General features: G+C 39.0%; 1 protein-coding gene across 6 annotated transcripts in view; it reads left to right on the forward strand.

The window, feature by feature from the left end:
- PTPN4 (protein tyrosine phosphatase non-receptor type 4) overlaps positions 1 to 17,299 on the forward strand; it is a 229,265-nt gene that overhangs the window by 92,421 nt on the left and 119,545 nt on the right. For all 6 annotated transcript variants that reach the window (XM_002749530.7, XM_078327965.1, XM_017973535.4 and 3 more), the window contains exon 3: positions 10,610 to 10,717. In XM_002749530.7, coding sequence (XP_002749576.1) covers positions 10,610 to 10,717 — 108 coding nt within the window. The remainder of the gene's footprint in view (positions 1 to 10,609; positions 10,718 to 17,299) is intronic.

The following is a 17,299-nucleotide window of genomic DNA, read 5'->3' on the forward strand; positions in this document are numbered from 1 at the left end:
AAGCATGGTCTCCTTTAGTTTTGTGAATATATTTATAATGACTGCTCTGAAGTATTGTTCAATCTGACATGTAGGCCCTCTCATGGGCAGTTCCTATTGCCCACTATTTTTCTCCTGTTTCTCTCATATGTTTCTGTTTCTTTACCTGTGTTATGTGTTTTTTTAAACTTGATATTTTACTTATTTATTTTTGAAACAGCATGTTGTTTGTCACCCAGGCTGAAGTGCAGTGGTGTGTTCATGGTTCACTGCACCCTCAACCTTCCAGGCTCAGTTGATCTTCCCACCTCAGCCTCCCAAGTAACTGAGACTACAGGCACACGGAAATACACCTGGCTAATTTTTGTACTGCTTTTGCAGAGATGGGGCCTCGCCATGTTGCTGAGGCTGATCTTGAACTCCTGGACTCAAGCAGTCTACCCACCTCAGCCTCCCAAAGTGTTGGGATTACAGGCATGAGCTACCACATCCAGCCAAACTGGACATTCATACAGTGTATGAATGTGGAATAAATAAATTCTTATGCTTTAAAGACTTTGAGTGTAAGTAGATCAGCTACTATTTTAGCAGTACTGCTGCAAGTACTATTATCGGCTTTATTCTAGCAATGGCATGGTTTCTTGGCTTATCTGGAATACCTCGACAATATATTGTAACTATTGATAATATATTGACCCCTCCCTTCCAAAGCTTATCGTTGCTTGCTCATTTATTTTTTCAGTGATGTGACTGAACCATTTTAGCCTGTGATATCTTCTTAGAGTGCACAGGTTTGGGCATGCACACAGTCACCCTGGGATGACAGTGGTTTATCAGGGCTCTGTTTAACTCTCGTCTCTGATTTCTGTTAGGTTAACTACTTCTGTCAGGTTCATATGCACTTGTCAAGCTTCAATAATTATTGTCTGATTTCTGTATTTTTTTCATCAATGTATAAATAGAGCATAAATTGTTCCACAGTCTTGATCCAGTTAAATCTAGGTCCCTTTGCAGGGATAGTTTTTGAGGCCAATCTTTGATGTTTGTTCTGACTCCAGGAGGGCTCTTAACCTTATTTGTCTTATCCTCTTATCATATTTCCCTGGTTATCTCTGATAAACTAGCTGACCCCTGTTGTTTTCAAGAGCACGCTTAGGCTGTAACTTCTCTATACTCTGTACCAAATAAAGTCAGTTTCTTTGGGTAGAGCTTTAAAGTATTCTGTTCTTGTGGCTTCTCTCCCTTAAATACAACTTCTCCACTGTTCTGGAGCTGGGGAGGGGACAGTGGTCATTTTCTCTTGGAGTGAAACTCCTGCATTGTAAGCAGGGATCTTGGTAGGGGCAGTGTCCTTTACTTGATTTGCCTCTCCCAACATGGAATTTCTGCCCTATGAGTGAGCTGAGGCAGGAGTGATTGGGACTCAGTATTCTAGTTTCTTTTTCTTTTTTTTTTTTTAATTGCATTTTAGGTTTTGGGGTACATCTGAAGAACATGCAAGATTGTTGCATAGGTACACATGTGGCAGTGTGATTTGCTGCCTTCCTCCCCATCCCCTATATCTGGCATTTCTCCCCATGCTATCTCTCCCCAACTCCCCACCCCCTGCTGTCCCTCCCCTGTGTCCCCCCAACAGACCCCAGTGTGTGATGCTCCCCTCCCTGTGTCCATGTGTTCTCATTGTTCAACACCCACCTGTAAGTGAGAACATGTGGTGTTTGATTTTCTGTTCTTGTGTCAGTTTGCTGAGAGTGATGGTTTCCAGATTCATCCATGTCCCTACAAAGGACATGAGCTCATCGTTTTTGATGGCTGCATAATATTCCATGGTGTATATGTGCCACATTTTTCCTGTCCAGTCTATCATCGATGGGCATTTGGGTTGGTTCTAGGTCTTTGCTATTGTGAACAGTGCTGCAGTGAACATTCTTGTGCATGTGTCCTTATAGTAGAACGATCTATAATCCTCCGGATATATACCCAGTAATGGGATTGCTGGGTCAAATGGAATTTCTATTTCTAGGTCCTTGAAGAATGACCACACTATCTTCCACAATGGTTGAACTAATTTACACAGCTTCATTAATAAGGTGAGGGTCCTGTACTAGTCTCCACTTCCCATTGGGTTTTTGTACTCCTAATATTGGGGTGTTACAGGGGCTATTACAGTGTTTGAGGAGGCCTGGCATCTTTAGGTTATTAATAATGGCTTTTAGCCCTTTCCTAGCTTGTGGCCTTAGGGGATACTGTCTCTGGTTAGGAAAAGAAGTGGGATCCTTAAGCTAGATCTGAACTGACCTAGCGGTTGTAGCTTGACCTGTTCTTCCTTGAGTTGCCCACACTTCTGGATTAATTTTAGCTTCCTTGGGGGAGATGGAGGGTTTGTCCTGGGGCTATAAGGATGCTGGCCACTATGCTAGCTAAATATGTCTACCTAATAAGGGAATGGGACTTTCAGGCATGGATTAAAAAGGCATGTGTAAATAGTAGGTCCCCCCATCTGCAGCTTAAGGAGTTGAAAAAAACATCAAGTTAGAGTTTTTCCTGAGACGTCCCTTACCATCATGCTAAGGGAAGATGGGAGGCCTGAATTAGAGAGAAGAGAGAGACTGGCTCCAGTATCCAGAAGGAGAACTACCTTCCTCCTTTGAATTTCCAGACTCACCCAGGGCTCCTGTGCTATAATGACAGTCTGAGTCTCTGGAACCAGAGGTTTGAGCCCCGGGACACATCAGTCCTGCTGGACCATCTGTAAGACTGGTTCTGAACCCAGTCTCTTTATCTCTTGGGGCAGATCCATCTGCACTGGTCTCTGCCACAGGCTAGACAGGGTAGAAGTGGCTTCGTCTTGCTCCCTGGGCCTTCCTTCTTAAAATGCCCTGAATTGCCAGTCAATAACAGATAAGAGATTTGGCCCTGGTTTTTCATAGGCCCTCTAATTTGCACCTTAAAAAGTGCTGGCCGGGCACAGTGGCTCATGCCTATAATCCCAGCACTTTGGGAGGCCAAGGTGGGCAGATCACCTGAGGCCAGAAGTTCAAGAGCAGCCTGACCAACATGGAGAAACCCCGTCTCTACTAAAAATACAAAAATTAGCTGGGTATGGTGGTACATGCCTGTAATCCCAGCTACTCAGGAGGCTAAGGCAGGAGAACTGCTTGAACCTGAGAGGCAGAGGTTGCCGTCAGCCAAGATAGTGCCATTGTACTCCAGCCTGGGCAACAAGAGCAAAACTCCGTCTCAAGAAAAAAATTTTTCCCCCCATTTTTCTCCTGAGTTATTGGGGTTCCAGTTGTGTAGTGAAACTGCTTCCCTTCCTATTGGGAATAGAGTTTCCACCTCTTCCTCGCCCTTCCTATCTTCTCTTTTTCTCCTTGGTCTGCTATAGGAGGCATGTTGCTCATCTCCGTAATTTTCTGCATTTGCAGAAATGCCTGCTTTTCGGCTGCAGGGAGGGTCCGAGTTAGGAGCAACATAATACTTCTGTATGTGATGTTAAACACCTGACTTAAAGTTTGGAAAATTTCTATATGCCTATTGGGATCGTCAGAAAATTAGCCTGTCTCCCTTTATTTGCTTAACGTCCTGTAATGAGCAGGGAACTGGAACCCTCTTTGCACCATTCCCATCAGGCATTTCTTGCAGAGGTAAGAGTAAAGTGCAGATAGTAGGTAATACTGAGGATGGTGGAGCTGAGGGAGCTGATGGTATGATTGGAGGGGGACTGGAAGGGTTGGGACATTCAGTAACTATCTCAGGTTGCTCCACTGGAATCTGCTTTAGCTCTGTGGGCCTGCCTGCCATGGCTGCTAAAATAACTTGGTTGATTATACAGAACTTGTAAAGGTCTGGGTTGTCTTGCCCGGCAAAGAAAGTCTGTACATAGGGGACCTCAGTCCATTTGCCTTTCTGTCTGCAGAAAAGAGCTAACTGTTAGATAATGTTAAAATCAAGGCTCCCTCCAGCAGGCCAGGTTTGTCTGTCTCCAAGCTGGTAAGAAGGCCTTGCCCTTGTGCAACAGAATGAGTGGCTTTTTCTTTAAAGTCTGAGGGTTAAAGGAGTCCCAGTGCTTTAAAATACACTCCAGGGGAGTGCATGCTGACGATGATCTGTTTCCTATCTAGAAGAAGTGGGAGAAGGCATCTCTTTAGTCTCTTTCCCTTCCGTATGTGACCCAGGGTGGAGGAAAAAACGGGGTCATCCTCCCCAGCCATTTTTCTCCCTACTTCCTGGGTCCCAGCACGCTGTTAAATGTGCTGCCGATGGCTGTAGGCATTACCCTTCAAGTCATGGCACCAGAGGAACTAGACTTTTGAGGCCCAGTCACACTTGCGCAAGTAGCCCTAGTCCTCTGCCTATTATTTCCCTTTGACCTTCTAGACTTGTGTGACCTGTGTGTCTCCCCCTCAAAAAAATGGGTCTTAGGAAAGATTATATAAAAAACAAGGCTCCTTTAATGGAGTGAATGTGTTAGATTGCCTGTTATGGCCCGTGCTAAAGCATTTACCCTTAAAAATGGTTCCGGTTGACATTCAGACTTTAAGTCCCCCTATTAATTAAGTACTGTCTTAATTAGAGACAGACTATGTGCCTTGAAAGAATGTGGGTACCAAATGGCTGTTTTCTTGCTGATGGGACAGTATAAAGACTAAAATTTGGCTATGGAAGACATTTAACTCCTAACTGTTGAAAGCAGAATTTTCTTGTTCACCAAAGGGGCTTAGAACCTGATTTCTAGCGTTACGAAAGGAAGCTGCAGTGTTACCATAAAAAATGTGCCTCATGAAGAGGATTTCCATTTCCACTAGGTGACACTGTTGGCTTAGAAACACTATGTGCTCTCCAGAGAAGTGGTAAGAGAGAGACCTGGAAATGACCTGTTCTCTCCAGACTAGGGGCTGAGACAGAGATAGATGCTCATTGTGGGGGGTCGGGGAAACCTTCTCTGTTCCTAAAAGATTGCAACCACATTCCTGAGCTATACTTCCGGTTAGAGAGAGTAAGAGACTGTGGATGGTAAAAGAAGGTAAGTTTTGCAACAGAATAGCTGGGGATTCTCTGCCAACACCCAAAGTGGGCTGTTGGAGGCTGGGTCCAGTCCAGAGACCTTTGAATAATGCCAGGGTGTGCCCTGGCCAGAAATTGTCAGTACTTTTCACAGCCTCGCATGATGGCGGGGTTTTCCTTTAAAAGGAGACTAGTTTGGACAGAGCCAACATTCCTGGCACACTGAGGGCTCTAGGGAATTGACTAGGTCCTCCTTAGCAGGCCTCACATCTGAGTCTTTAAGTCTTGTGGCCCATACTCAGCTGCCAAGTGCCCGATTTTTGAGAGTTCTTTGAGAGAATAAAAAACTGAGGATGAGAAGCCTCAGTTTCAAATAAAATTGAAAGAGTCTGCTCCCATACTCACCACTCCAATGAATGTTGTACCTCAACTCCCTGCCACTGCACCAACATGATACAGCTCTGATGACTGGAGGAACACCAGGGTACTTTGTCTCACACCGATTAGATACACAACACAGACGCGTGAAATGGTTTCAAGGAGTGGAAAGTTTAATAGGCAAGAAAGAAGGAAAAAGCTCCCTCGTACAGAGACAGAGAGGGGGCTCCAAATGGAGAGAAAAGTCTCAAGTGTGGCAGAACACAGTCAGTTATATTAGGAGGCTAGAGGAGGCATTGTCTGGTTTGCATAGGACTCAGGGGATTGGTTTGATCATGTGTGTTATTCAGATAGCCTGCGAAAATACTGGCCCTCTTACCCTAGCCTTTTAATAGGCAAATGCAGGTTGCCATGATGTCCTGTACATGCAGAATCATCTGGAGGTGGCCATGATACTTGGCATATGTATGTGGTGACAAGAAGAGGGTGGGAGTCACCACACTAGATGGACCCAGTTTCTAATCTCTGGCATTTGCATATCAAAGCTTGCCAGCCTGGCTTTTCAAGCCACTTTTCTATTAGAAATGTTTCAGGAGCTGCCTTTACTAAAAAAAAAAAAAAAGTCCTTACCAAGGACTCCTTGCCATAACTGCCTAAAATAATTTATTAATAACCCCTGTAATATTTCCTAGAGCATTATTTTAGGGATGATCTGTTGGTGATAATTTTCTTAAATTTTTCTGAGAATATTATTATTTACTCTTCGTTCCTCCTATAGAGTGTTTTCTCTTGACATAAAATTCTAGATTGACAGGCTGGGGTTTGTTTAGCATTTGAAATGTTTTTGTACACCTCCTGAGATAGTTTGGATGTTTTTCCCCTCCAAATCTCATGTTAAAATGTGATTCCCAGTGTTGGAGGTAAAGCCCAGTGGGAGGCAATTAGATCATAGGAGGAGATCTCTCATAAATGGCTTATTACCATGCCCTTGGTGATAAGTGAGTTCCTTCCTGCTCAGTTAGTTAACCTGAGATCTGATTGGTTCTGGGACCTCCCACCCTAGCTCTTTTGCTTCTGCTCTTGCCATGTGATTTGTCTGCTCTCACTTTGCCTTCTGCCAGGATTATAAGTTTCCTGAGGCCCTCACCAGAAGCTGAGCAGATGTTTGTGCTGTGCTTATACAGCCTGCAGATTCATAAGCCAATTAAACCCCTTTTCTTTATAAATTACCCAGTCTCAGATATTTATTTATAGTGATGCAAGAACAGCGTAACTCATTTTCTTTCGGCCTTCCTGGTTGCAGATGAGAAATTCATTCCAATTTGAATTGTCATTGCCTGTTGGTAATTTCTCTCTTTTATATAAGTTGCTTTCAAGATTTTTATTTTGTATTTAGTTTTTAGTATTTTGATTATGATGTGTTATAAGGTAGATTTATTTGGATTTTAATTTTATTTTATTTTGTCCTGGATTCACTTGGATTCTTGAATCTGCATTTTGTTTTTACCAAATTTGTAAATATTTTACAAACAAAATACTCAAATATTTTATATTTTATTGTCCTAAAAACTGTTTCTTGTCTCTTAAATACTCTAGTGAAATGAATATTACCTCATTTTTTTCTTCTCCCACAGGTTGCTGCCAGTCTGGTTGTTGTCATCTTTTTATTTTTTTGATCTGTTTTTTCTGTGCTGTTCTTATTAATTTCTATTGCTTTTTCTTTAGATTCATTGATTATTTTTTCTTTCTTACCTTTATTCTGTTGAGCCCATCTAATCAGTTTTTATTTGTTACTGTATTTTTCAGTTATGTAATTTGCATTTGGTTCTTTTATATCTTCTGTTTCTTTGCTGAAATAATCTTTTTTTTTTCTAATTTTCTTTTCAACGGCATTCATAATGGCTGCTTCCATTAAAACATTTTTCTGATGACTGCTTCCAAATCTTTGTCAGATGATTCCAACATCTGAGTCATTTCGGTGTTGACATCTGTTGATTGTGTTTTCTTACTCTAGTCAAGATTTTCCTAGCTCAATGATTTTAGATAGTATCTCAGACATTTGAGGCATTTTGTTAATGAGACTTTGGATTGTATTTAATTGTCTGTAGTAGGGAGTCTCCTTGGTAGCATACTGGTCTTGGCCTACTTTTTAAATTTTGATCAGTTTCACATGTAGTTAGTTCATTGTTAAGTGTCCTGTTCAGGATTACATTTCAAGATTTAAGTATCTCTTTTTCCATCTACCTTTTCTCCCAAGTCTTCCTCCTCCCTTTCTTTTTGGGAGACACCACTTGCTATAGCTGTGTAGTGGTTGCAGTGGAAGTCCGGGCTTCCTCCTCAGCTTCTGCTAGCACCAGCTCAACAGGGGAAGCTGAATACCTCCTGCTACCAATAAGTGGATATGTTTTCTGTTTCCACTTAACACCACCCTAGAAGATACTGTGAAGTACTGCTCAGTACTGTTTGGAAGTGGGTAGAAGTTCAGGCCTTTTTTTCACTTGCTGCCTGGTCAAACCAGGTGGCGCATGAAACTAGGGTTCTCATTTGGTTTCCATGGACACTAGTAGAGAAGGACCAGCTTTTTTCCCGTTGGATTTGGCATTGTCAGGTTTCTGTCCTACCATGTACCCTTTTCTGGTCCTTTTTCTGGAGAAAGCAGCCTTTTCTTGGAGAAAGCAGCCTTTCCTTGGGCTCTTTCATCAGCACCTATTGGCATTTCTGGATTATAGAATTCTGCAGTACCCAGTCTGTGATATATAGGAAATGAAAAGAAAACCCAAGGTATAGAGTCCAGAAATAAACTCATCTATTCAGTGGAGGAAATAATAGTTTCTTCAACCAAAGGTACATTGGACTCACCTTAGCAACTTTCAGAAAAAGATTAATGCTTGGTCTCTTCCCCAGACAAATACAATCAGAATGACAGACGGGTCAGGGAGGTAGGCTGCCTCTAAGTATATAAAATATTTGCAGGTGCTTTGAATGGGGGCCAACACTGAGAAGCACTGTTTGAAGCACATTGATGAGTTTTTTCGGGTAGCCATTTGACCTAATTCTGACCAATAAGAGTCTTCATAAGGTAACTTTTACAAGGAAGCTTGTTCTTTTGAACATTGTCACATGTGGATATGAATCTTGGAATTACTGTGACCATCTTGCTAAAGGCTTATGAATACAGCCAACACTTGGAATGCAGATGAGAAAGATGGAAAGAAACCTAGTCTTTATGTCCCTCATCTGCAGATTAATTAGGTTGCTCTGGAGTCTTTTGTGCCACTCTACTTTCCATTATATGAAAAAAATATGTTCTTACTGTTTCAGCTGTATGTTTGAATTCTGACTGGTATCTGGAAGTTTCTAAACTTTTATAGCTAATGAGAAGAAAAATTAGTGGTAAAATATATCACTATTCTCTACTATGTTACCTTAGTCCATTTTCTGTTGCTTTAACAGAATACCTGAGACTGGGTAGTTTATTTTAAAAAGAGGTTTATTTTGGCTGGGAAGTCCAAGATCACATGGCCACATCTGGTCAGCTTCTGAGAGTTTCATGCTGTGTCATAACATGGCAGAGAAGCAGAAGGAGAAGTGAGTACATGTGAAAGGAACAGGATACCAGGGGTGGCCTCACTTTATGCCAACACTTGTGGTGATTAATCTAGTCCTGTGATCGTGAGAACTCACTTGCTCTCTTGAGAATTAACCTTGTCCCTGGAAAGCAACATTAATCCCTGTAAATGACCTAATCACCTCTTAAAGGTCCCCATCTCTCAGAACCACCATACCAGGGACCAAATTTTCAACACATGAATTCTAGGGGACAAACTCAAACCATGGCACATGTTTTTCTAATATATGTCGTATATAAATGTAGTGAAAATAAACCTCTCTAGTGAATATATTGATAGGTATAGCAGTTTCCTCCAGTATTAGATTTTTTTGCTACTTATATTAAGATGCCAGAGTGGTTAATATTGTTATTGCTTGTTTTGTCAAATTGCTTTTCTGATAGATACCTGTCTTCAATGTTAGCAGCAATAAGTATTTCTTGTCTTTATTTTTTATCACTTGATTTTATTTTGGGGATTGTTGTTTGCCTTCGGCATGTCATTATAATTTCCCATTTTCTTTTTTTATATTAACTGAACATGTTGATCATTTGTCTGTGTTTTTACTCATAAGTTGTATTTTTTGGTGGAATGGGAATATCTAATCATGCCTTTTGTACCACAGTTTAACAGCTTTGGAACTTGGGGAAGTTGTAGTCTCCTTTAATGCCTACATGATAGAATCAGTGTGAGGTTAAAATGAGATAGTTTTCTAAAGTTCTCTGAGTACTTTTGCAATGAAAATACTAGTAATCCTTTATCAATTTGCTATAAATAATCGTTACCATCTTTGTTTCCCTTTTTATAGCATTATTTACGTAATACAAAATTACATTTTAAGTAATATTTAGCCAAATATGTCACTTCCTAGTAATAATTTGAATATAAGAATAAAAGGCATAACAAAATGATATAGATATATACATGAGTTAATGTGACAATAATATGAACTAATCAAAATACCATGGTAGCCTGAAAGTGGAAGTATTTTCAATCAAATGCTTCTTTTTTTTTTTTGAGACGGAGTTTCACTCTTGTTACCCAGGCTGGAGTGCAATGGCATAATCTCGGCTCACCGCAACCTCCACCCCCTGGGTTCAGGCAATTCTCCTGCCTCCGCCTCCTGAGTAGCTGGGATTACAGGCACGCACCACCATGCCCAGCTAATTTTTTGTAATTTTTAGTAGAGACGGGGTTTCACCATGTTGACCAGGATGGTCTCGATCTCTTGACCTCGTGATCCACCCGCCTCGGCCTCCCAAAGTCAAATGCTTCTTTATATTTTCATATTTATTATATACGCTTTAAACCAGTTTGCCTAAGGTCAGGGTGTTTTTTAAAAGTACTGTGTCACATGTGAAGTCTTTATTCTTAACCAAGTCATTGGTATGGAAACAGTTACCAAGTTAACCCATTTATGCCTAACCCATTTATTCTATTATTGGCACACCAAGCTTGTAGGAATTATTTATACTCTACTGCTCAAGGTCATCGCCAAGGTCTGATTTTTCAGATACAAAAATTTGCTACTACTAGCATAAATAGGTTAATAGATGAGGACAAGACTCAACCAGGTTAAAAAAAATGTAAAGTATGTAACCTATCCAAGTTGATTTCATTCAATTTTTTTTTTCCAGAAACATGATCAGGGGCAAATCCTGTTGGATATAGTCTTCAAGCATCTTGACTTGACAGAGCAAGACTATTTTGGTTTACAGTTGGCTGATGATTCCACAGATAACCCAGTAAGTTTAAGATTTTGTCTTTAATTTTTATTTAGTTTTTCCTCTGTTTAGCATAGAAAGTCCTTTCTGATTTACAGTAATGAGTCTTCTTTTTCTTAAATAGAAGTAATTCTTTTGCTTTGGCTCCTCTTGACGTTTTACTCTTTCAGAAGTTATTGGCTTTCAGGTTTTCGTAATTATGTCAGACAGTGTCAGTTTCATTAATATTGCATCTCAGACAACTAAAAAGTAAATCCAATTTATGCCTGTTGACTGAAAGAGAGGGAATTGGGCATAAAGGTTAAAATATCTTCAATGTATATAAATTAGTCTGCACTAAAGTAAAATGTTTTTTATTGTATTTATAGAGAGCTATTTCTAATAAAAATTCTTAGTCAATGTAAAATTTCCAAATTTCATCGGAGACCCTCACAAATGAGATAGTGATTAAATTTGCCAGCTCTACAATTTGCCACTAAGTTTCTTGGATTTTTACTTATTCTTCAGTAATCGCAATTGTGGTTCTTTTATTTAGAAAGATCACATCATAGAAATAGAAGATAGTATGTGATGAATAATAGAAATAATTACTTTGGCAATTAAGCATTATAAAATGCATTAAAGGATGTAACTTACTCTGAACCTAGATAAGAGTATACAAGCAAATTCCAGTTGAATTCTTTATAAATTTATCTTCTTATACAGTGAGGGACTTCTATAATAAAGTATATTCTTTTGATTAGTGTAAGAGGATGTCAAATTTGAAGGGAATGTTTTGCATACTTTTAGAAAAAGTAGGCTGAAGAAATAGTTCTGGATTAGTGTTTTAGAAATCTGTTTATAAGGCTATATTAATAGAAGGGCTATAGAAAATACAAATAATGTTTATGAGACAAGTTGGTTTACCCCCCGGCCCCCCATGGTTGGGATCTTCATTCTCTGAGTGAATAGGTAGTGGGAATTATATATGAAATGTTAAATACTACCACTTATTTTCTTTCTTTTTTTTTTTTTAAGACGGGGTTTCACCATGTTGGTCAGGCTTGTCTTGAACTCCCAACCTCAGGTGATCTGCCTGCCTTGGCCTCCAAAGAGCTTGGATTACAGGCATGAGCCACCACGCCCAGCCTTCTTATTTGTTTTTTATTTTTTAACTATTATTATTATTTTTGAGACAGAGTCTCACTTTGTCACCCAGGCTGGAGTGCAGTGGTGCAGTCTCAGCTTACCGCAACCTCACCCTCCTGGGTTCAAGTGATTCTCCTGTCTCAGTCACCTGAGTAGCTGGGATTATGGGAGTTCACCACCAGCCCAGCTAGTTTTTGTATTTTTAGTGGGGATGGGGTTTCACCATGTTGGTCAGGCTGGTCTCGAACTCCAGACCTTGTGATCTGCCCGCCTCGGCCTCCCAAAGTGCTGGGATTAAAGGCATGAGCCACCGTGCCTGGCACCACTTATTTTCTTAACATCATTTGCTGATTTTGTATTACAAACTAGCCATGGAAAAATATAAGGGTGACGCAAAGAAAAGCAAACCAGGGGCCAGCTAGTCTCAGTGAAAATAAATGCTTTTATATCGAACTAAAAATAAACTTTCCTCATACTTTGATGCCTTCATTAGATGACTTGAGCTTCTTCAGAGGCCTACAGTTATACTGTTGATTCCTGATAAATAAACCCATGTGAAAATGGAAGTGAATAAAAATATCAATAATGAAACCTTTCCCAGTTTGAACCTAAAATAACCAAAGGAGTCAGAATGTAGTTTAGAGGACGTTTATTCAAGTGCAAAGATTGAGGACCTCAGCCCAAGATACACTTCCAAGCTGCCTTGGGGAGTGCTCTGGAGAATGTGAGAAAGGTTCAAGTTTTTTTTCCCCCTGAGATGGAGTCTCCCTCTGTCCTAAAGGCTGGAATACAGTCATGCCGTTTGGCTCACTACAACCCCCGCCTCCCAGGTTCAAGTGATTCTCCTGCCTCAACCTACCAGTAGCTGGGACTACAGGTGCATGCCACCAAGCCCAGCTAAATTTTTTTATTTTTAGTAGGGACAGGGTTTCACTGTTTTAGCCAGGATGGTCTCAATCTCCTGACCTCGTGGTCTGCCCGCCTTGGCCTCCCAAAGTGCTGGGATTACAGGCATGAGCTACCGCATCCTGCTGAAAGGTTCAAGTTTTTAAAGAATAAAGAGGATCAATCAGGCGAGTAAGTAAGTGTAAAAGTTGTTCTTCAGGAATTCTCATTGATTTACAGAAATAACATTGGTTAGTGATTGGCTATACTGTGTTGAACTGTAGGGTATATAGCAGTTTATGGCTACTTGGCTTCAGTCTACAGCCCACATAGCAAGTAGCTTCAAGAGGTAATTATATATTTGAAGGTAGAGTGAGATGTGACTGCTGTTACTTTTTAAATGCCTTTCTGGTCCTAATAATTTTTTTTTTTTTTTTGAGACTGACTCTTACTCTGTCTCCAGGCTGGAGTGCAGTGGTGCAATCTCGGCTCACTGTAACCTCTGCCTGGATTCAAGCGATTCTTCCGCCTCAGCCTCCCAAGTAGCTGGGACCACAGGCGCGTGCCACCACGCCTGGCTAATTTTTGTATTTTTAGTAGAGATGGGGTTTCACCATGGCCAGGATGGTCTCGATCTCTTGACCTCGTGATCCGCCCACCTCGGCCTCCCAAAGTGCTGGGATTACAGGCGTGAGCCACCACAGCCTCCTGATAATTTAAAGGTGTTCATATTCCTCAGATAAAAGGTTTTTTTCCTTTCTTACCAGAAAGGCAGATTGTGAGCCAAGCAAATACCTGAAAGGTGACTGTTATACCTCACTAAGTACAGCATGGAGAGAAAAATAGATAATTCTTAGATGTTGCTGACCCTCATAAATCAGACCCTCTAGCCATAGGCTGGCATTAGATTGACTGGGTAAGTGACTGACAAGATAACAAAAGAGGAAGAGACCAGTGACTTAACACTGTAGTCACTACTGTAAGTATAAAAAACACCCCTTTCAGGAAGTGCTGCACAAGCATTAACATTGAGATCATGTATACTACAAGAGATAAAAATTCTATCACATACATTTGTATACAAAAAGACATGTCTATTCTAGAGCTAATTATACCAGATTGAATGTGGGGGAAAACATATTTTCAGCTAGATTGATCTTTTTGCTGTCTCCTAATTTTTCTTTCTTTGTCTTTCCTATCTTGAGAATGCCTTCTTAAATAAGATACATTCCAAGTTCCAAGTGTCCAGTTGTTTATGATTCAAAGTAATTCTTCCAGAAAAGTTAGAATCATAGAATTTTAAAGACCTAAAAGAGGCTTTAGAGATTATCTGGTCTCACACTGTAATTTTTCATAAGACATTATCCCAATTCAAAGCTACTTCCTGGCATTAGTGAAACTAGGACCTAGATCTCCTAACTTCCCATGCTAGTCTTGTCCACTGCACTGCATTTCATTATTTAAATATTTGGAAAAATTTTGGAGATATCAAAATGTGTCCACAGAAGGACCTTTAGAGCACAAATCTTATAAATGGTGTCCCATTTCTAGTTGTCAGGAGCACAAATCTTATAAGTAGTGTTCCGATTCTAGTTGTCAATGTAAAATTAAGGCTTCGAGGATAATTAATGGACTGAAGGAAATGGATGCTATGCTTCAAGAGAAAGGAGTAAGGGAGTATCATTTATAAAACATCTACTGTGAATTTGTTAATCGACTAAATGTTTTGCTTATAATATTCCATTTCATTCTTAAATACTTTCTCACTTATGCTGTGTCATTAAAATTATTTTAGAGATGAAAAACTAATGCTTATAAAAGTCAACTAATTTGTTTAATGACACACAAATTAGTCAAGTAACTGAGCAAGGACTTGAACTCAGATCTGACTTCAAAGCCTGTACTCTACCACATGATGTTGCTTCCCGAGTGATGATAATATGGGTGCATAGGATTTACAGAGAAAATGAACATACTAAGGAGAGGCGGTAACCATATAATAAGATTACTGTCAGTGATCAAAAGGAATTTGATAAGATTCTCCAAGAATTACTTTTCACCTGTCTTTAGTTCTGAGTTTTTAAATCTTAAAACTGAGGTATGTTGCATATACATATGCACATGTATGTATTATGTATATATGTATGCATATTTTGAATATTAGTTTTAGAGAATCAGAACTATTTCCTTAGACATTGAAATTAATGTAATTGGGTTTATAATTGATAAAAGGCACCCAGCATTTTATTTTTTTCTTATAAGTATTAAATAACAAATGGAATAATAGCTGACTAACTTCTCCTTTCGAATCTTCCTTGGTAATGAGTTCCAGTGCAACAAAGAAAATTATTTAAAGCTTTGACTTTTCAGAATTTCTCATGCTTTAATTTAAGACCTATTTATCACAATTTTAGCTTTTAGCATAATATCTTGTTGTAGTAATATCCAGTAAATTTATGTTGAATAAATGAGGAAAATAATATGGTGGTTATAATTCATTATGCATTATTTCTTTAATTTTATGAGCAGTTAAAGGTGGCTGTTTCTTAGTGGTCTTTATCAGCATGCTATTTAACAGAGCCTTCAGATGATATTATTCCCGTGCATTTCCTGTTTCTTTCCCTGTTAAATTGAATTATACTGCTCTTCAATAGCATGGAGGGTAGATTATTAATTATTGTTGGCCTGATCTTTTCAAAGAAAGATCATTCTTCTGATAATTTTTGTTGGATTGTATTTTACTCCTCTTTTGTTGGTTTACTCCTCTTTTAATAGCTCCTAACCTTGTGGTTTTCAAACTGAAGATTGCATGAGAATCAACTGGAAGGCTTCTTAAAATACAGATTTCTGGGACCTATGCCTGGAGATCCTGAATCAGAAGGTCTATTGTGGAACTCAAGAAATTGCCTTTCAAATAAGTTCCCATGTATCACTAATGCTGCTAGTCCAAGGAACCACATTATGAAAATCACTACTCTAACCCAGTAGATTGTTAATTAATACTACTAAATTATGACATTCATTTGGGACGTTTGATTTACCCTCTGAAGATATCTTTTATATAACTCAATTCTTGTGTTAATTATTTCAGTAGGTTTGAGTAAATATGGGAAAAGTTACATAGAGGCTGACCATTATTTCAGCAAGCCATATCTTAGTACCTGGTTACTAAAATGCTCACATTTATTTTACATATTTCACTATTTCTGTCTTATCTTTCATATGTTCTGTTCATATGTTTCTGCTGCAATATCTTAATTCAAGCTCTTGTTTACCTATTGTGTAATCCTCTTTGGTAGCCTGCTAAATGGTATATTTTGCTTCTGGTCTCTTTAACTCTGTTGTATTTTGAGAGGGAATGACTGAGAGACCTGGGGTACACAGAAGTGTTTAGGAAGGAAGCATGAGCATATGCAGAGATCAAGAGTGAAGAAACAGGAATGCTGAATTTGAGGAACTGGAAAAAACTTTTTAGTTATTAAACTAAACTTTAATAAAATTAAACTTTTATTTAATAAAAGGAGAAAGGGGGTAAAAGATGAAGTTTGAGGGGTAAAAGATGAGATTTGAGCAGTACGTGAGATCATGAAATGCCTTTTAATCCATGATAAAATCACTTACCTATGAATTCATTTATATGACTAACACGAGACTTGTATTTTAGACATGTCCCTTTGGGTATAGTGTATTCAGTAACTAATAGACAGTTGGGAGAAATTTGGAATAAAGAAATTACTAAAAAAGTAGTGGTTGGCTGTGGGGAATGAAGAAAAGTAGATGAGTGCTGGATGTAATTCAATTAGGAGATAAAGTCAACAAGAGTTGATTTGATTGCGATAGAGTGTGTTCATGAGGAAAATGGGTAAATCAAGGGTACTGCTTCAAATTCTGTTTTTGGCAACTTGGTAAATTGAAAAACATGCAAACAGTATTGTTGGTTTTCTTTTTCAAGTTGTTTATTGCTAGCATATAGAAATACAGTTAAGTTTGCGTATTGATTTTGTATTCTGTACCCTTCCTGAATTCACTTAATTCTAGTAGCTTTTTGTAAATTCTATAGAATTTTCTACACAGATTAATTTGTAGAATATGGTAAATTACATTGATTTTCATTTTTTAAACCAACTTTATGTTTCTGGGATAAACCCAAGATAACTAACTGATTGTACGTTAACCTTGCATCTTGAGACCTTGCTAATACACATTACCGTTAGTAGTTTTTTTTTTTCATTGCTTCCTTAGGATTTTCTGTGTAAATAGTCATGTCTTTTGCAAATAGGGACAGATTTACTTCTTCCCTACCAGTCTTTATCCTTTTTGTTTTTCTCATTTTTAAATTCATTATTGCATTGGCTGAGGCCACCAGGGCAAAGATGAATAGAAGTGATAGGAGCAGACTACCTTGTCTTGTTCCCGATTTGAGATGAAAATACTGTTTCCTCATCAAGTATACTGTTGAGTTATTTCCCCTCAATCAATGTAACTGGGGCATAATTTACATAGAATAAAATTGAGCAGCCATTCATAAAGAAAACTCAACAAAACTTGGAAAAGAAAGGAACCTTTTTACTGTAACACAGGACATTTAAT

Source organism: Callithrix jacchus, chromosome 6 (genome assembly GCF_049354715.1).
Source record: "Callithrix jacchus isolate 240 chromosome 6, calJac240_pri, whole genome shotgun sequence".
Taxonomy (NCBI): Eukaryota; Metazoa; Chordata; class Mammalia; order Primates; family Cebidae; genus Callithrix; species Callithrix jacchus.